We start from the raw sequence: 26,434 nt of genomic DNA on the forward strand, positions 1-26,434 counted from the left end.
TAAATCTATATGAATTTTAGGCTCCTATTGGGTCAAGGTCAGGGAAAGTGACCCGTGTGGCTTGGTTCATCCAGAAAGGCTTCACAGAGGAAATAAGTTTGAGGAGCTGGGGTAGGGAGTGGAGATGTAGAATGTCTTCGTAGATTCTGGCACTCAGGGGATAACTCAGGTTAGTCTCAAGACTGTCCAAGGAGGCAGAAGAACTGGCCATGGCCTCTCTGTAATGGAACACCTCTCCTTACAGCTGCAACTGGAGGCAAGCAAAGCCATCTGGTTTCTGAACCAATGTGTGACTCTCTTCAAGAGCCCACAGGTCTTCATCCGCCAGGCAGCTGTGTGGTTTGCAGGTACGGCCTTCTGTTTTCTTGGAGCCACTATGTCCTTGGTGTATGGTCCATCAAGCAGACTGAAGGAGGACCCAGGACATAGTTACAAGACCCATAGTTATTCCAGGACTCTGGTGATGACACCAACCACCTTCACCTGCTCTCCTCCCCTGCAGGAAGCCCCTGGTTGGGTTGGCTGACCTTCCTGTAGCTGAATGGGCAAGTCCTGAGAGGCCAGAGTTGGAGCAGAGGGGTGCTTGCCTCTCTACCTGGCCCAGTTTGGTCAGAACCCTTTAGAAAATCAGGGACAGAAATTTTGACTTTATGGGAAATGTTCAGACCTGAGGCTGGTGGCCGCAGGAGAGAAAGGCAGACCAAGGGGGCAGTGGTGAGTGTTTGAGGAGGGGCAGGGGAAGCACGGGTGGCCAGGACACCACTGAGGTGCCTCTGTGTGCCCCTGCAGGCCAGATCATCCAAACCCTCAACCTGGAAGAGATGGATGAAGTTGAGGATGCAAATACAGGTGAGTTGGCCAGCCGCCCACTGCGTCCATCTGTCGGAGGTGCCGTGTTGGTGGGGAAGGCTCAGGAACGAGGAATGGCTCTCCAAAAATGATCATCCAGGCTGAGTGAAGAAGAGGCTTGGCTCCAGGGCATTTAGGTTTGGGGGTGTTGGTCAAGGCCCTGCAGACCCCACTCTCACTCACCCCCATTGCCATCTTGCTCAGGCCCCATTCATCAGTCAGGATGGTTCCTTGAACTCTTTCTAAGAGAGATGGCCAACTTCCTCCTTGGGGGACTCAGCCCCCAAGTGTGCCCAGCTCCTTTCCTTGGGAGCCTCCAGAACCGTTGGTGTTGTCGTCCATGCTCCTCCACCATCTTTCTGAGATGTGACCGCCCCTTTCTGCACTGTGTCCCTGACATAGTGGTTCCCAAGTGTGGCCAAGTCCCTGGCTGCAGCTCTCTGGGAGGCCAGCATTATTCTATTGGTGGAGGGCAGAGACAGGGAGGGGAAGGTAGAGTGGACCACAAGGATTGGGGGTGAGTGCTGGCCCAGCATCTCCAAGCTCTGGGCATGTTTGTGATCTTGCTTATAACTGAGCAGTGTGGACTCTCTGTCCTACCTTAGAAGATGCCAGTCCCATTCCACTACCCTATTCCTTTCCCATAGCAGGACCCGTCCCTCTTGCCTAGCCTGGTGGCCTATCTCTGGTCAAAGACTCATAGCTGTATCTGTGTTGCAGCCCTGAGGCACATGCAGAAGGACCCCGACCCCGTGGTCAGCTGCCTCACCACACAGACCCTCTACATCCTGGAAGCCCAGAAGAAGGTGCTGCAGGCCAAGACCACCACTTCCTGCTTCTGCAGGAGGAGGCCCCGGAGGAGGTCTTTTGAGCCTGTGTCACTCACTACGTTCCTAAAACTGTGACAGCAGGGTCAGACTACTGAGCCCTGCACTAGAAATTATGTGTCCCCAAAGAACTTTGCTAATAAAAGGAGAAAGCATGTACTTTTGTGGAAGTCGATGTCCATTCTTGGCTGTGTGAGGTAAGGCCGTCTGTCCTAAGTGCCTTCTTTGCAATAAATATCTGGGACTAGGCTGGCCTCACCCAGCTCTGCTTCAGTGTGTCCTGTTTCCATTCAGCTGAGTGATCTCAAGCCAGTGCTTGTAGTTTCATGTGAAACAGCTTGAACCAGGAACTGGATGTCAGGACCTGGGAGGGATCTAGAATCCTGTTGTGCTGGGCAGTGTTCTTGATGGGAAGCAATGAAGTCCATTCTTGCTAGTTAAGAAAGTGAGTTGGTGTGGTGGTGCACATCTATAATCCCAACGGCTCAGGAGGCTGAGGCAGGAGGATCGTGAGTTCAAAGCTCAGCCTCAGCAACTCAGCGAGGCCCTAAGTAACTTAGCAAGCACCTGTCTCAAAATAAAAAAATAAAATAATAAAAAAAAGGACTGAAGATGTGGCTCAGGAATAGGTGCCCTAGGAAAACAGCACTGTGGCTGCACCTTGGCACATCCCAAACCACAGCTCAAGTGACAATGCTCAGGCCTGGGTTCTAGGAGTTGGCCTCTGTTCCTCCAAAGAGCCAGGTGTCCTCCCCTATACCAGGGTGAGCACCTGCTCTCTCTCGCTGCCTGTTAGAGACAGTCTTACCCAGGCCCATCTGACAGAGGCCCTGGAGCATCTCTGGTCTATGTGGGATCATCTACTGCCCCTTCTCCCCCCCACCCCCAGCCAGATTTGCCTATTACCCCTGACTTTCAGTCACTGGGCCCTAGGCAAAATTTATAGGACAATAACACATGTCCTAAAAAATAATAGGTTCCCCATGGACCAAAAAAAAAAAAAAAAAATTAGGTCCCCCATGCTCTGGCTTGGTTGGTGCCATCCACTGTGGGGCAGAGGCCTGGTTTGCATTGCTTATGTTCTTGCGGTGCCTGGCCTCTGTCACCTGCACCCGAGTCTCCTAGAACACATCATGTTCCCTCTTTGCTCACCCTCTCCACCCCATAGAACTTTCCCACAGCAGCTACAGTCCCTTGGCCAACAATGTCAAGGGTGCCATTAAAGGCCACAAGGTCTCTACTTTTGCCAGAGTCTCTTCTTACTCACTGCCCCTGGCCTGTCCTCTGGCTCCCACATCAGCTGCCCCCACCGTTCATTAGAGTCCTTATCAACTGAACACTTTGTAGAAGGAAGTAAATGGGAAATATCACAAGACTCAGAAGCACACCTGCACCCCTTCCTTTGAACCCCAAGGAGCAGTCTTGCTTTGCTGCAACCAATGATAAATGGTAGATGTCATTAAAAAATCTATTAACAGGTCAGGTGTTTTGAGATAAAACTCACTTCCAAGACTTTTCTGACTCCGCCCTTACCCCCCTCACAAATTCCCCTCATTGTAGTCAAACTAAGGGCACAAGGTCATGAATTCTAGGGCCATCTCTGCCCCAGTACGACTTTGGCCAGTCCTATCAGCCTCTCCGGCCTTAACTTCCCTTCATCTGTAAATTGAGAGAGTTGGGGGAAAAATGACCTTTTAAGATGCCACCCAGTTCAATAAATTTCTCTTATTAAATTCTGAGTAGTGTCATTTCCTTGTCAGGGAAAACTGCCCTGTAGCTTAGATCCTAAATGGAATTTTTCTTGACTCTTTTGTTTTCCAAAATATCTAAAGTAAGCAGATGTTATTTTTATAATCTTGGGGGAAGAGCACCCCACAATTTAAAAAAATTGTTAAAAGGAATCCCTTAACCCTGTCTCCCCCCACCCAAGGACATTGGTGTCCTCAACATAAAGGTGACCTGAGTTTGGAAAAACTTGCTGCCATCCCCGAGGGGAGCTCAATGTCAGCATCTTCATGGGCTCCTGGTCTCCAGGTTTCATTTACACACCCAGCCCCAAACTACCACCCTCAGGAAGCCACCCTACTTCCCAAAGCAGGAGTTGTGGCCCTCTGGGGGACTGGGGACTTAGGAAAATTCTTCCCACTCGTCTCCTTCCACGGCTCAGGGTCTTCTTTCACTCTCCAGGGGCTTTGTTTGAGAACCAGAGGGTCTTGAAGGAACCCTTTCCTCCCACCTGTGACGATGCGGCCTCTCACAGGCTCCAGGAACTGGCTGGCTCGATCCCGTCCAGCTGTGGGTCTCGATAAGCAGCAAGGATCAAGGACCCTTGCAGGTGGAGGAGGCAACTTGTTTTTATATTTAAGAAAGTAAGCAAAGAGAGGCCCGATTGTCTCCCTGGTGCAGCGATCAGAAAGCAAAGCTTTTAGAGATCTTGCTGGTGATGAAGATGCAGACTCCCCTCAGGGAGCTCTTTGCCCGGAGGATGGGCCAGAATCCCCCCGCTTGATGGAGAGGTGCACAGTTATCAAAGGGGAATGTAGTTGTGGCTGGGATGTGGCTCAGTAGTAAAGCATGCGCTTAGGATGCCCGAGGCCCTGGGTTTAATCCCCAGCACCAAAAAAGAAAAAAAAAAAGAAAAGGGCAGGACTATAGCTTTTCAAAGATTGAAAAGTACTGATCTAGAAATAAAAACCAACAACCATTGTAGAGCTGTTTTCTAATATGCACTTTTTATATTTCTGTCTTCTCTCCGTAAGTGGCAAGGTGGTGACATGTCTGGTCTCTACCGCACACTGTGAATTCCAGGCCCTAGAGAAGGTACACAGAACATTAAAGGAAATGGGGGCTGTGCTTGGACAGGGCTGGTTCAAATCTCGACTCTGTCCTAATCAGCTACGAGCCTGGATATGTCACCTCCTTCTGGGACACTTCTCATTTCATAAAATGAGAATATCACCTCTCACGTGGAGTAGTGAGAATCCACAAAAAAATGTCCTGAACAGTGCCTGGAATACAGTAGGTGCTTCATAGATGCTAGTGCCTGCTCTTCCACCAACTGCACCTGCCCCAGCCCTGGGAGGCAATGTATGGAGTCTGGAGAGGTATGTGATACCCTCAAAGCTCTGCCTCCTACTTAGGGAAGCCCCAAACTCTCAGCCCAAGAAGTTCTCATCAGATTAGGCCCGTGCCCAGAGACCAGCCCACCACCAACTTCTCAAGAGAAGGCCCACAGCCAAAGGTCAACAGCCCTTAGGGACCACGCCTCCACAGACAAGGGTCGTTGGGGTTTTATTTATGACAACTTCTTAGAACACACACATGATCTAGGAACAGAAATGTACAGCATGAGGCTTAAATAACTTTCATACATTATGTACAGTCTCAGCAGAGGTACAAAACATATATATATATACACCTTGTGCTCGTCACATCGCAGAGCCAAACAAGACCCTGCAGCCTGGGTCGGAGTGATGGCTAGGAAAGAGCTGGTGTCAGGGCAGGACCCTGATTCACTTCAGGGGTCTTCTCTGACTCTCTGCTCTTCATCAAACAATTTTTACTTCCCTTTTCCTGGCAAGGCCCTAGGGACACAGGTTTAAAGGACTGAACTAAGGTGTGGTGGGGGCTGAGGGATCATTTGGGTGTTGGAGACAGAGGGAGGTAGACATAAGGGACAGAACAAAGGTGCCAGAGAAGAAACAGAACTTTCCCTGCAGATTTTGTTCTTATACATAAGAGGGCCATGACAGTTTGAGAGCTGGGAGAGGAAGGCCCAGGCTCAGGAAGGCCTGTGGGGGACACTGGCCATTGATGAGGAGGAGGAGGCTATACCCAGCAAAGAAGGCAGCAAGCAGTTTCTTGTTTGAGATGGCAAAGGGATAGAAGCCACAGGTTTGGGCCACACAGTGGGAAGGAATTCACCATTCCTGCAGGGCAGGCCCTGCCCATACAAACATACCAGGCACAGGCAGGGTCCAGACAGCAGAGGGGTGTGCCTGCACCCAGCCCAGACTCCATCAGGAACTGCCCCACCAGGAGCCGGGACGGGGGTGTGGGGGCAGGGCAAAGAGACATCTCCCTTGACTTCACAGGGCCGCCTGCCTCTGTGCCCACCACACTGGGGAGCACAAGAAAATTCCAGCCACTCAGGGTCTTCCTTACGGTGGGTTTGTGCTTTCAACTGCCCTCTGCCAAAGCCACAGGGCCCCAGGTGGGCAACAGGGCTGGACCACTCAAGGCGGAGTTTCCAAGGCTGCAGCTGGGGCAAGGGTGGGTGGGCTGGAGGCCACTCCCAGAGCCACAGCTGTCCCTTCCCAAGCGGCTAGTGGTACCCCTGACCACCAGGCTTGTCCGGGCTAGCCTCCGCCTTCTTGTCCACCTCCCTCCTTGGCAATCTGCCATGGAGCTCCAGGTGCGACCCTGGAGGATTCTGGCTGCTTCAGAGGGGCCAAGTCACTAGAGTAAAATCAAATACTAACTGGCTAATACTGAGAATGAGGTCCTGACACAGGACTGTGCTGAGAGGGCCTGCAGGCAGTGGGGATGGAGGACACAATCCTCCTGGGTGGAAGCCAATCCACTTCAAAAGCAAGGACAGGGGCTCAACCCAGGAGGCAGGGAGTCTGGGGCCAAGTTCTTTAGGCTTGGTAGGGCTGGGAGCCAGCCCTGGGGTGTGGGGACAAGGGAGGGCTCTACTCCCTGGGCCCACAACATACAGATGTGGCCTGGGCTCAGGCCTTAGGATGGGCACAAGAAGTAAAATGACGATTACAAGCCAAGACCTAGCCTCAGCAAGGGCAGCCACCAATTCTAGACATGGGCATCCTTAGTATAACAGGGGACAAGGTCAACCTGGGAGGAGCCTCCCAGGCCCAGGACTGTGCACACTGCCCGTGAGAACCCTGCCATTGTGCTCAAATCACAACCAGTTTGTGCTTCCAACTCTGGATGCTTGTGCAGTGACCGGGGACTTGCCCCCTGACTATGGACCTCTGGAAAGAGTGGGTGACTCCAACGCTCGTAGAGCACAGGTCCGGGCGGCTCAGAGACGACTGGCTCAGGGCTCCCAAAGGACTTCAAGTTTAGAGTCAATGACACTGGCCGGGACAGCAGAGCCGGCCCCGCTGTGAGGTAGTGACCCATCAGGAATGGCGAAGAGCGGGCAATGTTGATGAGCACCTCTCGCAGGGCCGTGAGACCACACCTCGGACAGGCCTTGCAGCTACAGTACAGTCACCTGGGCTGGGTGGCCCCACAATGGGGCCTCCCTGGCCCATGGGGGCAGGGGAGGGGGCACAAGTCTCCACGTGTTTCTGTAGTTGTAAACGGTCATGCGGACGAGTTTGAAGGTCGAAGATCTCTGTTCAGGCGGGGAGGGGTGGACGGGGAGGGGGAGACTTGTGGTCACTTCTGAGTGCAAAGGGAGCTAGCCAGCACTCCAGGGATGGAAAGAGAAAGAAGGACTTCCAGTCGAAGCAGACAGACTGTCCAGGTTCCAGGAGATGAGCATGCTCACCCAGACTCAATGCCATGTCCAGCAGGGGCCGCCAACAAGCAGGACGGCCTCCTTAGCCTCTGGGGTGGCTCTGAGGAGGGCTCAGGGAGGGTGGCAAGCCTCAGCTTTCACTGGGGCCTCACCCTGCCCACCAGGGCCCACGTGGAGCAGACTCCAACAGCCCCAGCCACAGACAGAGAGGAGCTCAGGACAGAAACATTGCGCAATTAACTGGGAAGTCCATAAGTCACCATGTCCTCCGAACGGAGCTGGGAATCCTGGCTTCCAGACTGGGGCCGGTCAGCACCAGACCAGTGAAGCAACGGAAAACAATGTGGACAGGCTTGGGGAGAAGCCAGGAGTGAGGGACGGAGCTGGCCCCTCCCATTCCTGTGAATTCAGAGTGGGTCCAACAGGGGGCGTCAGAACACTGGTTTGGCCCCCTCCCTGGAGCCCCAGGGGAGGGAGCGGCTCAGTGAACTAACTGCCATCTGACCTCCAATCTCTAGGGAGGCCCATGCCCCATGCCGCTTTTAAGGCTTGAGAATGTGCCTCCTGATAACCAGAAGGACAGAAGCTGAAAAGACCCCTTGTCCTATTCAGGGGTGAAACGATAGGTTGATTGGGAGGGAGGGGCAAGGTGCTGGGCAGTCCTCACCACCCAAGCAGCTTCCTAGTGGACAGGGCCACCAAGCTGCTTCCTATGTGACCATGTGGGAGTCCGGGGAGCAGGGCTCCCCAGCCCTGGGCTGTGTGGGGTGAGCTCCCTCGCCTTCCAGGGGTGGTGGACATGAGACCCCTTGAGTAGAAGACACATGTGGCGCAGCGGGCATGGTTGGCGTAAGGCTGCCCAGCACGAGGGCCAGGCCCCGGGGCGAAGGAAGGCACTGAAGCTCAGGCGGCCCAGAGGCCAGGGGGGCACTAGAAGCATCCCCAGGGACAGAGCTGGGGATAGGTCAGGGCTGCAAAGAGTGGCAGAGGGCATTTCTCTCCTTTGCAAAGCACACAGAGGAGGTGGCCCTGGAGTGCTGGGGAGCAAAGTCCCTAAAGCTGAGGGAAAGAATGTGTGGGAGGGAACTTCAAGTCGGTTTCCAGGAGGCAACAGCAAAAAATAAAAAAATAATAAATTAAAAAAATGAAGTATTCCTGACCATCTCCTCAAAGGAATCTTTCTAGTAGCTCCACCTTGGCCCCCATCAGAATGGGACTCCAGGGAATGGTTCAGGCCCACTGGGACTAGATGTTGTTGGCCACAGGGTTCAAGGTCAGCTGCAAGGCCTTAGCTGCCTACACCTGGTTTCCATGGTTACCTGAGGACTACCTGGTTGGGCTCAGAGGCAGGTGAAGTGGTACAGAGGCTGAGCTGGGCGCTCATCAGAGGGGCATGATGGGCAGAAGCTGCTTCCCCTCCCCTACAGGTCCCACCCTGGACCAATGGCCTGCAGCAGGGCTAGCTCAGCAGGAGACCATGAGGCCAGATGGAGGGAACCCCAGGGGACTTCCAGGGGAGAGAGAAGAGGGGTAATGCCCTTTGGCTTCACAGCTTGATTTCCTCTCCAACTTCTTTCACCAGGAGGCTCCTAAGAGTCGGGGAGGAACGGAGGTGATAGTATCCTATGGCCGAGGGAGAGGAAGTGGAACAGGAGAGGGGCCACACCCTCTGTCCCCAGTGCCGCTAGCCAGTCTGGTCAGGCCACAGCTTCCCTTCCATGCAGTGAAGGCTGCTGGGATTGAGGGTCCAGGCATGCCCTGACCTAACTCCTAGGGTTGGCCGCTGGTAACCGCCGTATGCTCCAGAACTTCACCGTCAGGTCACTGGGAGAAGGACAGAGAGGGGGCTGGTCAGCTCCCGGAGTGGGCCCAGCTGGCTGCTGATTCCCCCACTCCCCACGTGTGGCCAGGACTGGGGGGTAGGCACTGCCCAGGAGGAGGGAGGACCACAGGGTGGAGGAGCGCTGGGCGAGGGAGGCGCCTGGGGTCTCGAAGGCCCTGGGGGACTGTCATCCTGTGCTTTCCTTTCTGTTACTCTTTTGTTTGTCCACCTGAACGCTCCCTCCCTGCTCTCTGCTACCTGGCATCCCTCTCCTGGGACTCTGTTCATGCTGGGAGGAGGAAGGCGGGTGGAGAGGGGCAGGTGGAGCAATCTCTCTGGGCCAGGCAGGACAGGAAGGGACAGTAAGGAAGAAGAGTAAAATGATCTCATACCGTGAAGAAGCAGCTCAGACCGAAGAGGGGAAAAGACAGGGAAAAAGGAAAGAGGGGAAGAACGAGAGAGGAGACCGGGGAGAGGGGGAGGGTCAGGGCAGGGTGGTGGCGCGGCCCTTTATGGCCAGGACTCGGCGAGGAAGGCAGGGGGTGAGTCCAGGGACGTAATTCCACAACTTTACCCGGCAGTCACTGTTGGGGGAAAGAGTTGGAGAGGCAGAAAGGAGAGGCAGGAGGACACAGGAAGGGGAGAGGGAGAGAAGGGACATGGTCGGAACGAGAAGGAAAAAGAAGAAACCCGTCTGAGGTGTACCCCTGGGGCCACGGGCCTGGGTGCTGCCTGCGCAGGGGACCAGGGCTGGGGCTGGAGGGAGCTGTGGTCTGGGCTGGCAGGCCTGCTCTGCAGTCTGAGAGCCACCTAGATGGGGCGGAGACTGCTGGTGGCACTGCTGTGTGAGGACAGGAAGAGCATGGAGACAGGTGGGCAAGTCCCGGCCCTGGACTCAGGGGCTCCCTGACCCTTGCCTGGTGCAGCGCCTGGCACATAGGCACTTAGTGAAGGCTGGCACCAGCTGGGATAGACAGGAGGGTGCCCTGGGGTCTGCTCTATGAACCGAGTCTTCAGGAAAGCTGTGTGGCCCTGAGCCTCCCAGCTGTCCTTCCCACACCAGGGAGAGGGACGTGTACAAAGGCAGCCCTCTCTGTCCAGCACCTACCTGGAGGCTGTAAAGATGTGCTTAGTGTTGGTACAGATGGCATTGATGGGGCTGTCATGGCCCTTGATCTCACCAATGGGCGTGAAGTTGTCCACGTTCCAGACTTTGATGACGCCCGCGCGGCAGGCGCTCAGCAGCATGGGGCGGCCTGGGACGAAGGCCAGGGCACACACCCAGTCCTTGTGGGCATTGGGGATTTGCTGCGGGAGGATCAGGGCTGGTGAGGGCTGGGGGAGGTGAGGAGGCAGGGAAAGACATGCCCTGGGGCCCCAGGAGCACATGCCCCTCCTGCCAGGGACAGAGGGCTGCCACCAGGTTCCCCTGGTCTCCACGGCCGCCCCGCAGATGGGCTTCATCGGTCTTAGGCACTGGGCAGGGCTGGTTATGCTGAGGGCTTCAGAAGCCCTGATATGGGTCCTTCTGCCCTGGCTCCCAGGTTCAAATCTAAGATCTTCCCTGAAGGAGAAACCTTGTGCCCTCAGAGAGGTCAGGCTCAAACAGAAAGGCTCCCAGGGGAGGGAATCTGGAGACTGAGCTTCACATTCAAACCCAAGGGCTGACCAGAAAGACTTTGCTGAGAGCAGGGGCCCAAGGTGAGACGTGGGATCAGGAGAGGCTGGAGGGGGTTAGGGGGACAGACATGGAAGTGGGTGGGGAACAGGCAGACTAGGGGAGCTCTGCTTGGGGCACTGGCCCTGGCCACCCTCTCCTCCCCTCCGCCCACACCTGAATGAGCTCCTGCTGCTCCAGGTCCCACTTCTTGATGCCGTTGTCACGGGAGCCACTGAACAGGATGTCTCCCTGGATGGCCAGGCACTCGATGCCATCGTAGTGTGGGGGCTCAAAGTTATGAGTGGGGCCAATGGTACCTGTCACACACTCGCCGAGCTGGAACATCTTGGGGAGGAGGGGAGGGATGGGAGAGCCCCAGAGGGGCAGGGGTAGGAGGTTGGCATGGGGAGGCCAGGACCCAGGCACTGCTGTGGAGAAATTCCCCACAGTCCTTCCCCCCCGTCTCTCTTAGATATGCTTCTTTCCAGCTTCTGACCATATCCAACTGCATATTCAGAGAGCAAACCAAATTAGTTGCTTGTATGCTCTGTGATTCTTCTTCCTATTGATCATTTTAATAGCCATATTGCATCCTGATCAGGGGATTTTTCCACCTGTCCTTAGACATTTGGGCTGTTTCTAAATTGTTCAGCACTTAGAAAATAATGCTGCAGCTTTATTAATTAATAATGCATTAATTTTAATGAATTAATAATGCTGAAACTTTCTGCACACCTTCCTGCCTTCTTTAGGGTGCTTTCTTTAGCATAAATCCCCAGAAGTCTCCTTACTTTTCATGAAGACTCCCAAGACAACCGGGGGCAAAGGTGAAAGAAAGTGGTAGAAACACCCAGAATACCCCAGCCGGGTCTTGGAGCAGAGGCAGCTCAGATACCTTGACGTAGTGGTCCTTGGAGCCAGTCACCACCAGGTCATGCTGGCTGGCAGTCTGGGTGACCGTCAGGCACATCACGGGGCCAATGTGTCCAGTCAGCTTGCCAATGGGTTGGAACCTGCAGCAGGGAGGGGCCCAGCCAAGAGCAGTGGGTTAGACGGGACCCTGCGTCAGGGTGGGGTCTGCCCTGAGACAAACAGGCCTGGCTAGGGTACCCTCCCCTCCTCCTCCAAGCAAGATCAAGAACCTGGACATATGCTGCCGTGGGACCCAGGGATTTCAGAAGAGGGGACACAGCTCAGCAGCATGTAGGACTGGGGGCCCAACTGAGGTCCTGCCCACCTTAGGGCTGGTCATCCCAAGCTCCTTGGGGCCATGCCAAGCTTCTTCCCCAGGCAGCTCACTGACCTGCTGAGCTCCCAGATGCGGACGGCATTGCCTGCGGCCACATACAGCATGGTGCCAGAGGGGCTGAGGGCCATCTGGTTGATCTGGTGCTCCCCCTGGGCACTGGTGATGGCCCGGGTTGAAGTGGCAGCACAGGCGTCACCTGAGATCACCTGGCCTGAGGACCTGCCCAGGAGGAAAAAGAGGCCAGGCTAGAGATCAAAACAGTCCATCCATGCAGGCCAGGAAACTAATAAAAGCTCCCTTAGACCGGCCCGGATAACGGGCTTCTTCCAGGAAGCCTGATGAGGACTGGCAGAGATGAACAAATTTCCCTAGAAGTGGGACCAAGGGGAGAACGCCACGCCAGCCCCAGCTGAGCCTCTGTATTAAAGTACACCAGCCGCCTTGGGAAGACTGCAAGATGGAGGCAGGGGACTGGGTTTGAACCTGGGCCTTGTGGAAATCCCTCAAATCCCACCCCACCACCACTTCCTCATCTGTGAAAAGAGGCCATGATACCCCTTCAGTTAACTTTTCTCCTAAGACTTCTTTTTTATTTTTAAAAGAAAAAAGGCTTGTAGCAAAAACGGAATGGAATGGAAGATACAGAGATTTCCCATACACCTCCTTCCCCGCAACATGCACAGCCCCCTCCCCCATTCCCCCCATTATCAACAGCCCACATCAGAGTGGATCAACATTGATGTATCATCACCCAAGTCCATCACATACGTTGGGGTTCATTCTTAATGTTGTACATTCTGTGGGTTTATCTCCCACTATAGAATCACAGAGAATACTTTCACTGCCCTAAAATCCTCTGTTAACTTTTTAAGGATCAAATTAAATAACAGACTTGGGTTTACAATGTACATAAAAGGACAGAATATGATTTTTATGGTGCTCATCTGGCTCAGTCTCCCGTGTCTGCTTGGGGCTGTCAGGGCCAGGCCTCAACACCATGCCTGTGGCCATCTACCCTCACAGGTGGCTGGCCTGGCTTTGAAGGCTGCTGCCATCTGCTGGTCTCACCCTGTTTCCAGATTCCTCAGATTCCTATGTTTATATCCCTCGTGTCTCAAAGGACAGGGCTTGGGGATTGGGGCAAAGGTGGGATCCAGGCAGGCCAAAGGCTCACCAATCTTCTGCCCCAGAAACTTGGTTTGTCCCCCAAACCAAGAGATCTCATCTTGTTCCCCAGAGTCAAGCCAAGTCCAAGGGCAGTAAGGCCCTTTGTGTCCACATGGCCAGTTTGGGCTGTGTTCAGTGGATCACCTGGGCTGGAAAGAACTATTAGCAGCCCAGTTTGCTGCAGCCCAATACTGGAGGGCAGACGGAGGGACTTACGTGAGAGTCCGAATGCACTTGGCTGAGTCCCGGATGTCCCACACCTTGATGTAGGAGGTGGACACGGAGAATACCAGCCCCGAGTGGCTGCAGTACTTGATGGAGACCACATTGTTGGGATGGCCCTTTAGAGCTGCGATCTCCTGCCCCGTTACCAGGTTCCACATCTTGCAGCTTCGGTCTGTGGGAGAGAGGAGGAGACAGGAGGAGAGGAGTGATGTAAGCCATGGGAAGAGGGTGGGGGGTGGGGGGCCAGGCAGCTCTCCTGCACTGGCCTGTCAAGGGAAGGGTCAGAGGGATCTGGAGGAAGTCTGACAGAAAGAAAAACAGACACATGCTTATGTACATGTGCATGTGCTCGAGAAAAACTCAGGGGAAAGAAGTTGGCGAGAGCTTTAAAACAGGGCTAGTCCAAGGTATCCTGAGCTAAAACAAAACTCCTAAGCCTTTGGTGCCTATTCCTACAGAGGCCAACACTGCCTAAATGAATAAGGAAAACTTGAAAAATATAGGAAAACTTGAAAGACAATCAATCATACTCTATTGCTACCTCCCTCCTGCTGTGGATGCACATATTTGTATATGTACACATGCCTGTGTTTCTATTACGCTCGCACGCATGAACGCACACACGTCTACTACAGATGTGTACTTTCTGCTAGTCAAATTTCTGTGCTGTTGTGACTTAGAAGCATGAGTCTGTGGGGCTCTGCTGCTGAGATCAGAGGACTGGCTTAGCTACGGATGACGGGTGATGTCTGGAGAGTGGTGGTGTTGGAGGACCAAGATGTGCCCGTAGGTTGGACACCTGAGAAGCTTCCTGAAGTTTCTAAGGAAGATCTGGAAGACAGTGCTAGGTAGAGTCAGCAAGGCCAGCTGCATGGAATGGGAGCCTTGAGCCAAGGCAAGGGATACAGTGGTAAGCAAGTTGACCTCGGAGCCTCAGCTCATGGGAGCTTTGTGTTCTTGTCTCCTTCATGGCTCACTCTGGCAAAGGAAGGGTGGGTGGGGGACCCTAACCCTATCTGGCCAGCCAGAGTTCCACTTACCTTTGGACCCTGTGAAAAGCAACTCGTCTGTGGCGTCCAGGCAGAGGATGGGCTTGGTGTGACCCTCGGCCACAGACACACACTGCAGCGGGGCTGTCCGCGCACCCTTAGCTCCTCCAACGGGGGTGATGATGCCCCTTCCCGGGAGAGAGGGAGAAAGGATGTGCCTGTCAGCCGGGGATACTATAGCTAGGCTGATCAAGGTACATGGGGGAGGTGGGGTCAGGGCAGGGAGGAGATGAGGGCCTAATGACAGACTCCAGGATCTTCAGCCAAACTCCACCAAGGTCCGAGAGCAGAGAAGGGCTGCGCAGGGCAGCAGGGACCATCTGGTAGAGTAACAGCCAGTCACCAGCCTGAACAATTCTGGGGGGGCAAATCCCATGCTAGGCCCCGCTGGAAGGAGCAGAAGCATGGGCCCTGCCCTCAGTGTCCCCATCTGATGCTGTCTGATCCAGACCCTGAGACATAAGAGCAGTCAGGCCCTAGGCGGGCAGGGCAAAGGCCCATGTGCTGGAATTGACCCTTGCAGCTCCCAACACAGTCTCCATGCTGCTTCAGTTATGCAGTGTGAGGGGAAGGGAGCAGAGAGGGAGGAGCCAGGCCACCACCCTCCCAGGCGCCCTGCACAACTTCCATTTGCTAGTGAGAGCCTCCGGGCTGGCACCTCCCAACCAGTGAGGCTCACCTGCTCACGCCCATGCACACCCACCCACACAGGGGCCCCTGCTGGACCAGCATGGGCAGGTCTGCGTCTGTCATTTACAAAGGGATAAATCCCTGTAGGGACCCCAGTTGAGCTCGGGGTTAGGATATTTGTGGCCTCTCTAGAAGGAGGCTATATGGATCTGGAATGGCACCTCCTTGCCCTGAGAGGGGACCAGGCAGAGGCCAGTGAGCGTGAGGGTTTGGCTATACCAGGCTCCTGGGGGCTCTGAGGATGATTTTTATTTCCTTAGTGAGGGCCTTTTGGCTGAGTTATAACTGGAAATATATTCTAGTTCTTTTTTAAGGAGAATGCTGCTCCTGACATCGACACTGTGGCCAAGGATTTACTGAAATGACCAATGTTCTATCCTAACAGCGCTTCTGGAACAGCCCCTGTGGACTTGGTCACGCCCTCCCTCCAGGACCAGTGCTTGGACACACCCAGCTGCCAGCCAGGCACACGCACAATAGCTCCCCAGGATGCTCCTGCTCCCCACTTATGACACTGGTGTGGGCCGAGTTAGCCAGTTGTGGAAACTGGTGAAAGGAGAGTCCTCCCTATAGTGAGAGGCTGGCTGTCCAGGCCAGCAGTTCCTGGGGGAAAAGCAAACTAACAAAGGTCGACACCAGGGCTGGAGAGTGGATCGGAGCCCTTCACTTGCTGGGGGCTCAGGCCCTCCAGGTCCTGAGACTCGCTCCGTGTTATGGGGTGTTGTGCTGGGTTGCCGGGGAAACAGCCTCTGGTCGTCCCACAGGTCGAGGTGGCAGGAGGCACCTGCACATCTGCACACCAAGAGATGTGGGCCCTCCTTGGTGCTCCCCACCTCCCCACCGAGCCAACGTCTGAAGGGCTCCCCTACTGGCATAAGCTAAGTCACAAGGATTTTAAGCACAGCCACCGGAGCCACCAATACCCATGAAAAGAACAGCAGCCCAGCTGCTGGAGAGTGGAAAGCGCCCACGGCCTTTCCCCTGCCCTCCGTCCCTTAGCAGCTCAGCTCCGGCCCCAGCCACCCCAGGCTTCCATGCTCTGCCCCTCCCTGCTCAGGCCAGGAGGGAGAAGAGAACAGGGTGGGCCACAAGCAACTGCACTCCCTCCCCAAGCCCCCAGCTCCAGCCAGGCCCGGCACAGTCAGAGGCCACGGGGCCACCTTGAGAGAGAGGAACCATGGGGCAGGAAGAAGTCTCAGGAGGGACATGGCGGAGGGGAGGCAGGGTTCTGGGAGAGGAGGGGCTGCATGCTGAGGACAGGTGTGCAGGCGGGAGGGGCCGGTGCAGCGAGAGGCAGAAATGAGAGAAGAGAGCCAGAGGGGACCAAACACAAGAGACTTTCTGTGTGTACCTCAGGACCTCCGACAAAGAGGAGTCGCTGTCATCAGACCTGGGGAGGGCAGAAAATTAGCTGGATTAGGGGAGAGAGGAAAACACACACAGGAATGGCAGAGGTGGCGGCAGCAGCGGCAGGAAGGTCAGGGGGCAGTTATTCTCTTGGAGGGGGTGAGAGAGGCAGAGGAGGAGAGCCTTCAGGGAGAGCAGGGAAGGAGGCAGGGATAGGCTGGCCTGGGAGCCGAGGCTCCCCCAGGAGCGGGCCACCAGAGAGTCCCTCAGCTTGCCGGGTGGGAGTGAGAGGGGCCACAGGAGACGGGAGGCCAGTTTCCCACTTGGGGAAGTGGTTCCCGGCTCTTTGCTGGTTCCAAGCTCTCTGGCTGCTTCACTGCACAAGCTGGGGACACCTGTCCCACCTCAGTGATCCTGTACCCACCAGGGCCAGAGGAAGCCATGGTTGCTTCCACCTCTGTCTAGGAGCTAGCTTCTTCCAGCAACTCCTCAGGACTCACTCACATTTACAAAGCCCACTGTCCCCAGGGAGCCAAGTGGGACCATGCCGAGAGGATGGCTTTATATCACACACGGATCCCAAGACTGGAACCACTGGATTGAACCTAGGCCCCCAAAAGACCACCACACCAGGAGGGTCAGCATCCCATCCCAGCTCTTGCAAAAAAGAGCCAGTCCAGATGGCCATAATGGCACATAGGAGGGGTGCTCCTGATGGGGGAGGGCCAGCAACTCCCACAACAGTAGCCCAAGCTGAGGCAGGTTTGGGGAAGGAAGGTACACCCGGGGTACTGGGTCTGAACCCCAGAGTCAGCATTCAGGGAGCAGCATTTTGGCCCGGGAAGTAGTGTTTCTGCAGGGAGGGGGACAGGGTGGACATCACGATCGAGGATAAGCATTTTCTAACGTGGGCTCCCCTGAGCGACATGATATCATTGTCCCTTGCACTACAGAAGTTTTTAGGGAGCATAGAGAGGAACACAGGGACAATGGGGCTCTCCCTGTTAGGGGTACCAGGCTGGTGGGAATTAAAAGTTCCAGCTTGGACCCTGTTTAGTCACTTTCTAGGACTGGGCCCCCTTCCTCCTACATGAAACAGGGAAGACGGTTCTCAGGGTTGATTGACAGTTCCAATGAATCACGGATGGGAGAGCCGGCAGTAAAGCAAGGTGAGCACCTTCTGGATGCAGGGATTGCGGTTAACACACATTACACTACGAGCAATTAGTGCTACAACAGGAGCTGTGAGGACGGGTGAGCGGAGCCCTTCATGTGAAGGTAACTCAAGGTCGTATCTGCGGTCGGTTAGGGTACTGGTTGGTCAGTTAGGGTACTGGTTGAAGCTGAAGGAAGGGGCTTCAGAGAAAAGCAAAGAATCAGCTGAGGCAGATGGAAAGGGCAGTTCTGGGGAGCCCTCTGGTGTGCCAGCCCCACCGGCCAGCGCCTCCTCACTGCCCCAGCCCCCATCCCAGTGGCTTCCTTCCTGCCCTCTCCTGAGGTCCAGCATGCTCCGGGAAGGGAAGGGCCTATAGTCAGTACAGAAAGGATAGGGAGTGTCAGGGCCTCCTGGCTCAGAGGCCAAAATCTTAGGCATGGGGTCTGCCCGGCTCTTCCTGCCTGTCTCCAGCAAGGCCCAGCCCTCAGGCTCCCTGCTCCTCCTCTGTGCCCTCCCAGTCTTGCCCCTGAGCCCTGCTCTTACTTGTCCAGTGCTGACCCCTGGCTCTGATTACTGGTGAGACGAGAGAAGACGTTGCGGTCATTGCGGGGCCGGGTGGGAGGGGAAGATGGAGGCGTGAATCCCACATCTGTGGACCTGGTGAGCAGGGACAGAGAGTGGCATCTGTGAGTGACCACCCTTGCCCACAGGCCACCCCCAGAGCTGGGTTTCCACCTTGTCTCAGAGCTGAGTCCCCACCCAGGTTCCTAGGTACTACTCTTCAAAATCCATTATCCTGGGACTTTCAGTGCAGTGAGAAAATTTGTCACTTAAAGATTCATGTTCCTAGATGAGCTTGTTTCAGCTCTGACACTGGAACAAGTGTCCTGTTCATCAATTATTTAGATCCATGGGATTTTTTTAAAAACGTTTTTGTGTGTTTTAATGATGATGATTTCAATTTTTTAAAATGGTCCCCAAGCATAGTACCAAAGTGCTGTCTGGTTCCTAAGCTGTAAGCAGGCTGGGAAGTGCCTTATGGTTTAAAAATCTGTGGGTGCTGTGCTTGTGAGTGCAATGCTAATTGTCAACAAGGTATATTAACTAAGGTGTCTTGAAGTAGAAGCACACATAAAATAAGGTAATGTGCTGCTCGGCCACTGAAAATGTCATGAGCCGAGGCTCGCAGAAACCATACCCTCCATCTCCTTGGGGACCAGTGGCTCCTTACTCGCACAGTGCTCACTGCGACTTCACAGGACATAATAACCACCATGAATGATGATAGCTGACCATACCTCCAAGGGAGACCAGGATGTCATTACACAGCCCATTCCAATACCCCAGGATCCCTCTTCTTGGGAAGTTATCATTGGGTTCTGCCTAAACCTTTTCCCAAGGACCCACAGCCATGAAACAGGGCTCTTTGGAGAGCCGTCGTGACTTTGCCTTAAATCCTGACTGCACTTAAAAATGTTCTCTCAGTTCAGAGATAAAGTGACAGGTTGTAAAGCTTCAAGTACACAGACCATTCTCTACCAAGGCCACTTTGCAAGTCCCTAACAGGGGCTTCTGCAAAGGCTTTGGAGAAGGGAGAGCTGAGACCTTGAGTAGGTCCCCCTTCTGCCTCTCACAAAAACAGGTAGCAAAAGATCAAACTGAGCTAGCTTTCCCACTATTTAGCCATGTGACCAGAGGAAGGCCACCAAACCTCGGAAAATGAAGTATGCAAATAGAGGACCCCAACAGTCCTTCTGCAATTTCAGAAGCTCTGGAGGGCCTGGCCCATGTGCATCTGAGCATCTGGAAGTTACTCTGCTGTTCTGTAGCTCTCTGGTTTTTCTTTTAATTTCTAGACTCCTCTCATAACAGGAGGTCTTAAAAAGAGTCAAAGCTCAGGCCTGGGGTTGTGGCTCAGTGGTAGTGCACTTGCCCAGCACGCATGAGGGGCTGGGTTCAATTCCCAGCACCACATACAAAAAAATAAACAAACAAACAACAAAACAAAACAACAACAAAAAAACCCTAAATAAACAATAAAGGTAAAATATTGGAAGAAAAAAAAAAAAGAGTCAAATCTCCCAAGGACCCACTGTCATGAAACAGGGCTGAAGCAAATCTAAGCTACTACAAAGCCACCTATGTTGAGTGCACATCAGCAAACATTTTAACTATTTGGCTTAGCTACCCAGGTGCCTTATGGAGATGACACATCCCAAGCCCACAGCTGATGGGGTACAAGGGACCATGGGAGTAGCTGAATGACTCAGTCCAGCCAGCCCAGATTAGAAAGCACACATGATAATCTACAGAGTGGAATTCCACAGCCATTCACACACCCAACCACTACACTGGCAGTGAATCTGGAGCTGATTCTAGAAGAGGTTCTCACCTGATAGGCTGCCCCCGGTCATAGGACTTCCTCCGGGACAGAGGGGACGTCTCTGTGCCTCGAGACTGCCGGGGGCTGGAACAGAGGGTCCAGTCAGGCCCAGACCCAACTCCCTGCCCACCCTGACCCACATCCCTGGCTCCCCTCCTTACAAAGTACTGCCCCGGGTGGGCAGGCTGACGGTGCGTGAGACCTTGTCTCGGTAGTAGGGATCACGGATGGAGAAGCCCACCCCATCTTCTTTGATCTCAACAAGGGAGGCCAAGGACTTGGTGATGTTCTTGGTGGAGATGTCCAGTGGGGGTCCCAGGCACTCAGCTGACACAGCCTTCATTTGGGCAGACAGCTTGGGCTCCCCCTGGGAAAAAAAGAATCGGATGGATCAATTTGCCCACATAGGATGGCACAGGAAAGGGAAGCCAGGGGAAATCCTTAGCATGGAAATGGTGCAGGCTTGGCCTAAGGAAGAAGAGCCAATGGAAGGACCCAGACACCCAGATATCATCTTCTGTGCTCCACAGCTAAACTCTCCAGGTGTCTGGAGAATCCAGGGCAACTGAAATTGTTTTGTTGCTCTTTATTAAACTACGCAAACCACAGAATGCCCAGACTGACTTCTTGCTGGATACCAGCTTATCACTTTACCCCCAAAATATGCATAAAATTCACAGCTTCTTGTCTGTGTTTTTTCCTCCTTTTTTCTTTAAAAGTCTTGGGTCTTGTTTCAGTCTAACAACTGATACCTGATGTTAGGTAGACTCCCTCACTGTTGATTCCTACACTGTTGAATCAACTATCTGCAGGCAAAATAACTAGACATCTAGGGTTAGGATTTGGCTCAGACCATGGTGAGGGTCTTCGGTGGGGAAGGGAGAAATTTTTGAAAATGGATGTGGGGATGTCACTAGGCAGAATGGAAACAGGCCAGCAGTGGCTCTAGTCACTTTTTCCACTTTCTACCCACCTCAAAAAGGATGGACTACACATTCCCCAATTCTAGGCTAGATTCTTCTTGGCACCTCTATTCCAGCTGGGGGCAATATTAGGGCACGGATGGGGTGAGCCAAAGTCACAGTAAGACAGGGTCCAGGCTGTGGGAGGCTGGCCCTAATGTACCTACTGCATGACTTCCAGTGGGGCTCACCTTGAACTTGAAATCATCATGGCTGGTGGAGCCTTTCATGGTGAATGACTGGGAGAAGCTGAGGAAGAAGCAGAGAGTTTAGGATCCTAATATCCTATTCTCTTGGCTCTCTGGGACTTAAGCCTGTGGGTCTCAAAGAGCCCCCAAACTCAGGCTTAGCCCTGGGACCCTGGGCAACTCCTTCTCTGAGCCCCAGGGGTGCTGGGCTCTCTCTCCCAGGTGGGAAACTCACCTCCCCTCAGAGAATTCTGAGACTTCCTCGTCTGTGCTGGCATAGCCATTCTCTGTGGGAGGAAGGGAGAGTGGAGAGACCCCATCAGTGTGGGGAAGGAGGGGAAAGGAGGGATGGCCTCCCTCCCTCCTGCATCTGTACTGCGGGGATAAGACAAGGGCTTCTAGGGTAATTCTGAGGAAGCAGGGGCCTCCCCAGGGGTAAAGCCCACCTATACGCACCCTGCTGTACATTGTAGATGAGGGCCTGCAGTTCGGGGTGCGCCTCGGCCTTCTCACGCAGGGCATCCAGGAGCAGGTGGTTCTGGGAGGAGCCTGCCATGTCTGTCTGCTTCAGCCGTCCCTCCAGCAGCCGGATCTGGGCCTCCTTCTGTGCCACTTGCAGCCCCTGAGGGCAGGAAGCAAGGCCTGGAATTAGCCTTCCTGGCTTTGGGGGTATGCCCCAACCCTTAGCACCCATGGGCACAGCTTGGTGGCGGTCACCTTAGGATACACCCTGTTATGAGCTAACTTGTGTCCCCCCAAACTCACAGGTAGAAGTCCCCCTCATTACTTCAGAATATGTTTGGAGACAAGGCCTTTAAAGAGGTAAATAGGGTAATATGAGAACATATGGGTGGGCCCTAATCCAAAGGGACTGGTCTCCTTTTAAAAAGAGATTAGGGGAGCTAGGTGCAGTGGGGTATGCTTGTAATCTCAGCTACTCAGTAGGCTGAGGCAGGAGGATTGCAAATTCAAGACCAGCTTAGACAATTCAGTGAGACCCTGAATTTATCAAAATAAAAAATAAAAAGGGCTGGGGATGGGCTGGGGTTGTGGCTCAGTGGTAGAGCACTTGCCTAGCATGTGTGAGGCACTGGGTTCGATTCTCAGCACCACATATCAATAAATGAATAAAATAAAGGTTCATCAATATCTAAAAAAAAAATTTAAAAATGAAAAGAAAAAAGTCTGGGGATGCATCTCAGTGGTAGAGCACCCCTGGGTTCAGTCCCCAGTAGAAAATGTGCGCGTGCGCACACACACACACACACACACACACACACAGAATGATTGCAGATATATAAACAGGGAAGACTGAAAACACAGGGAGGAGAAGACTGCTATCTATAATCACAGAGAAGAGGCTTCACTTTGACTTTGAACCTCCTAGCCTACAAAACTGGAAGACAATAAATCACTGTTGCTTAAGCCTCCCAGTTTGTGGCACTTTGTTACGGCAGCCCTAGCACACTCAAGCAGTCCCCTAGACACAAAGCAGAGCTGAAAGGAGTCACTGGGGATAGGGTGAGGAGTCACAGAGGGCAAACTCTCCCGCCCTCTTCTGAGTCACACTGCATGCACACCAGGTGGTGTCTGTTCCCAAGATTCAAGTCCCAAGAGGGAAGAGAAGAGAGAAGCCCAGAAACCCCAAGGGATGCCTAATGTTCTGGGATAAACCCTGCTGGGCAGAATGTGGTCTGTCTATCTGTCTCCTGCTTCTCCACCCCAATGTACACACACTTCTCCCTCTACCTCCAACACACTCAAGCCCAGCCTTGCTGTGGATGGGCCTGGGCCAGACACCCAGGGTCACCTTTAATTGGGGCCCTGCTGCGTGCCAGGTGCCATGCCAGGCCCTATACAGGCATTGTCTTGTTAAAGGCATGAAACAAGCTACAAGCCTGGTATTGTCATCACCCCAGTTTTATAGCTGCAGAATCCTAGGCTGGGAGGCCAGGAGGCTTGCCTTGGCCTGTGAGTGACGCAAACGAGGAGGAGTCAGGCCTGTGGGCTGCACTACTAGGTTATGTCACGGTGGCGCCTGTGCCGGCCGGGACCCCTGAACAGGTCAGCGGCAGGCTCACCTTGTCAATGGACGCCTTGAGGAAGTTGTCCAGCAGGAGGCGGGCTTCGGCCAGGGAGCAGGAGCTGATGACCACCGAGGTATCCGTGGAGTCCAGCTCCTCCTGGGACCAGGAGACAGAGACCCCCATCAGCTGAGGCTGCCCCTGCCCACCCATCTCTCCCACCTCTTCCCCCAGCCAATCCCGTCCCTATAGCTACCTTGGTCTCCTCCAGCTGCATGATGGTGGCCTGGCAGTCGGTGATGCTGTCGTTGATGTAGTCGATGTTGGCCGCCAGCACCTCAATCTCCTCGGCCAACTCCTGCAGCCCCTTCTCCTCCTCCGGGCTCTCGGCCTGCAGCCGCTCACGTTTCCTCCGCAGCGCCTCCTGCAGGAGGAACAGCTCCTCCCTTTTCTGGGGGGATGATGATGGGGGACCATCAGGGTCTCAGGGGTCTGCCCTGTCCTGCCCACAGATCCCACCCCAGATCTCCAGCCCGTGAGGGGCCCCAGCACCTCTGGATTCCAGAGCAGGTACCAGGAGCAGAGAGAGAGGGCTGGGAAAGGTCTGAGGAGCCAGAGACGTCAGGGTGACAGAGGATAAGTGCAGAGTGGGAAGGGTGGGAGGCGGGAGGCAGGCCCACCTTGATGAGCCTCTCCATGTCAGCTTCCAGGTTGACAATGGTCATTCTCTGCATGACAATATCAATGATCCTCCGTTCCAGGGACTGCCACTTGAGTCTTGCAGCCTTACTGAAGCTCTGGCTGGCCCCCTTCTTCTGGAACTTCTTTCTGGGAGGCAGAGGCAACAGGGGATGGGGTGTGACACCTCTTAACCTCCGCAGCTCCACTGAACCCCCATCAGGAGCTGACAAGCCCTGGGACTAGAGCACTGGCCTCATTCTGATCCTACCCCCCATATTTCCACCTCTGGGCCCACACAGGCCAAGGCACCACCAGTCCACCTCACCTGGCCGGGCGGGTACCATTGATGGTGTTGGCAGGATGGTCACCCAGGAAGTGGTTGATTTTGCGGTTCCACTGGCGCACAATGCTGGAGACAGAGCGGGCCCCCGACTCGGCCTCAGATGAGGTGGTGCTGGCTGACACCTCAGCCCCCGAGTCCAGCATGGGTGGCTTCAGCCCTGCGCGCCCTGCCACCCGCTCCGACATGGGCTTGGCCAGGCGCCTCAATGCAGAAACCTGGAGGCAAGAAAGGGGGGCCCAGTGAGCAGGGTGAACTAGAGCTACACAGCTTGGGGGGTAGGGACCACCCTGTGTTAGCCCAGGGTCACAGAAGGGCCAAGAGGTCTGTCTGATGCGAAATGAACACAAGATCTGCCACTATTTTCCCTTTCTTTCTTTTTTAAGCGATCGGCTCAAGTATTTGGGGACAGAGCCTGCAGCCTGCCCTCTAGACTTAGCCCTCCCATTGAGAAAGCGCTGCTCTCGGGCCTGGCAATTCTGCCTGATGATTGTGTTTGCTGAATGGAGCAGGGAGACCCAGGGCCACAGGCAGCCTAGCCCCCCTCTTTCTCCCCAAAGGAGAGCAACACGAGGGCCATGCAGCAAGGACAGGACCTTGTGCTGGGACAGTCCAAGAGCACCTACCTCCTGGGTTTTCCTCCTCAGGACCATTTCCTGCTGCCGCTTCTGGGATTCCAAGGCCCGGATTTGAAACTGTGGGTCAGAGAGGAGGGGCAGGGTCCACACTCAGACACAGAGACCCTTTCTGCCCAGACTGGGCTGGGGATGAACTGGCCAGATCTGCAGCCAGAAGCCTGGACTTTTCTCACGTTGGGTGAATCTCATGCAGCAAAAATGTTGATAAAATGGTCCCCAGAGTAGAGTTCCCTTTGCTGGAGGTTGAACTAAAGACCCCTTGGCCTCATCTCCCACTCTGGGGGAGGCATCTGGGATGAGGGAGCTCAGCCTTGCTGGACTTCTCTGTTGGGTCTGAAGCTGCATGCTTCTGGTTTGCTGGTGACCCTGAGCAAGTTCCTGACCCTCTCTGGGGCTCAAGCCTTCCCTTGGAATATGTGGGGCCAGGCTCGGGGCCCATGGTGGTCCCGCCCTTCTGACAGGCTGTGTTCTACTGCAAGCCTGACGGTCACGGCTTAGGGCAGCAGGAATTGGAGCCTGCTTGACCGGGAGGGGTGGCCAGGTGCACAGGGAAGCTGGGAGTTGAGGCCGAAGTCTCCTGGAGTCTTCCAGGGTCTCTCACCTCCTGCCGTCGCTGCTCCTTCTTGAGCTGAGCGATCTCCCGGTTCCTCTTGGTCTCCACCAGCCGGCGGCGCTGCTGCTCCTCCCGCATCTGCTTCATCAGGGCCACCTGGTTCGGGCAGAGGCAGTGGTGGAGGTGGGGCTCGGAAAGGGGTGGCCCACGTGCTCCAAGGAGTGGCTGGCTCCGAGGACGTTGAATAGAGGTGCCAGCCTGTCACACAGCACCAGCTCAGTGTTCCAGGGTCTGGGGCCAGGGGTCCACCCCCTAAACCCTCCATGGAGGTGGGTACGATCCGGGCAACCTGCTAGAAGGAGTGGCCTTACAGCCAGCCTCGCAGTGCGGGGACTCCCAATCTGCAAGGTGCAACTCGTCCCCTGCCCAAAGCTACCATCCTGGGTCTGAGCATTCTAGGTCAGCCGAGGTTGCTGGAGGCAGGTGATCCTCTCTCCATCTGACAGCCTGAGCTGTGAAGGTCGGGGCTGGATCCCAGGGTCAGGCTCATAATGACAGCAATAAAATTCACCGTAATTTACTAAGAACCGGCATTACCATTCCTGTTCAATAAATAAGGAAATGAGCATCTGGGAGATGAGTGACCAATCCAGATGGTCTTCCTACAGCCCCAGGCAGGGCACCACACCAGTTCAGAACAAGGATAGGGACTGGTATAGAGTGCCTGGAACCCAGAGTTCTCCAACGTCTAGCCAAAGGCACAGAAGCACCATTAGTATGGCTGGAGATGACCCAATGTGTTGGGAGGCCACTGTCCTGAGGCCTCATCATCTGCCTCAGAGTGCATCATCTGCCTCCCCTTCCTGGGGCCCTAACACAGGAATGCAATGAGCACAGTACTTCCCACAGCTTCTAGGTAGCGGTGGCAGGAGAATCACCATGGTGATTGGTCCTGGCTCTGCCACAGAGGCCTCAGACATCACAGGAAAGTCACCAACCTGTCTTGCCTGAGGACAGGTAGGACAGGAAAAGGGATAGAAAGGAAGGAGAAAGATTCCAAGGCAGCCAGCACTATCAGGGTTGGCTTCTCCCTGGCAGGGAAGGCTCTGAAGGGGTGTCTATAGAGCAGAGGTGGG

General features: G+C 54.5%; 2 protein-coding genes across 10 annotated transcripts in view; one reads left to right on the plus strand and one right to left on the minus strand.

Moving 5' to 3' along the window:
• The window catches only part of LOC107140330 (maestro heat-like repeat-containing protein family member 7), a 45,862-nt gene extending 44,042 nt beyond the window's left edge, over positions 1 to 1,820 (plus strand). Inside the window, exons 20-22 of the mRNA XM_048809017.1 lie at positions 245 to 347; positions 790 to 849; positions 1,570 to 1,820. Coding sequence (XP_048664974.1) covers positions 245 to 347; positions 790 to 849; positions 1,570 to 1,754 — 348 coding nt within the window. The 3' untranslated portion in view covers positions 1,755 to 1,820. The remainder of the gene's footprint in view (positions 1 to 244; positions 348 to 789; positions 850 to 1,569) is intronic.
• A 2,522-nt stretch (positions 1,821 to 4,342) lies between these two features.
• The window catches only part of Kif21b (kinesin family member 21B), a 48,598-nt gene continuing 26,506 nt past the window's right edge, over positions 4,343 to 26,434 (minus strand). For 2 of the 9 annotated variants that reach the window (XR_007349865.1, XR_007349864.1), the window contains exons 16-36: positions 25,347 to 25,454; positions 24,734 to 24,802; positions 24,093 to 24,325; positions 23,767 to 23,914; positions 23,343 to 23,537; positions 23,144 to 23,245; positions 21,519 to 21,684; positions 21,298 to 21,349; positions 21,066 to 21,123; positions 20,074 to 20,279; positions 19,922 to 19,996; positions 18,073 to 18,186; positions 16,378 to 16,416; positions 14,328 to 14,464; positions 13,279 to 13,459; positions 11,950 to 12,114; positions 11,542 to 11,659; positions 10,821 to 10,991; positions 10,095 to 10,294; positions 9,379 to 9,570; positions 8,847 to 8,988 (exon numbers count right to left, since the gene is read on the minus strand). Coding sequence is in view for 6 of the 9 variants with exons in the window: in XM_048809619.1 (XP_048665576.1) it covers positions 4,358 to 4,487; positions 10,095 to 10,294; positions 10,821 to 10,991; positions 11,542 to 11,659; positions 11,950 to 12,114; positions 13,279 to 13,459; positions 14,328 to 14,464; positions 16,378 to 16,416; positions 18,073 to 18,186; positions 19,922 to 19,996; positions 20,074 to 20,279; positions 21,066 to 21,123; positions 21,298 to 21,349; positions 21,519 to 21,684; positions 23,144 to 23,245; positions 23,343 to 23,537; positions 23,767 to 23,914; positions 24,093 to 24,325; positions 24,734 to 24,802; positions 25,347 to 25,454 (2,667 nt within the window). In the remaining 3 variants the exon portion in view is untranslated. Of the gene's footprint in view, positions 4,488 to 4,950; positions 8,989 to 9,378; positions 9,571 to 10,094; positions 10,295 to 10,820; positions 10,992 to 11,541; positions 11,660 to 11,949; positions 12,115 to 13,278; positions 13,460 to 14,327; positions 14,465 to 16,377; positions 16,417 to 18,072; positions 18,187 to 19,921; positions 19,997 to 20,073; positions 20,280 to 21,065; positions 21,124 to 21,297; positions 21,350 to 21,518; positions 21,685 to 23,143; positions 23,246 to 23,342; positions 23,538 to 23,766; positions 23,915 to 24,092; positions 24,326 to 24,733; positions 24,803 to 25,346; positions 25,455 to 26,434 lie in introns of those variants that run through there. The other 7 variants (XM_048809623.1, XM_015483809.2, XM_048809622.1 and 4 more) reach the window with 5 other exon arrangements.

Source organism: Marmota marmota, unplaced genomic scaffold, assembly GCF_001458135.2.
Source record: "Marmota marmota marmota unplaced genomic scaffold, marMar, whole genome shotgun sequence".
NCBI lineage: Eukaryota > Metazoa > Chordata > Mammalia > Rodentia > Sciuridae > Marmota > Marmota marmota.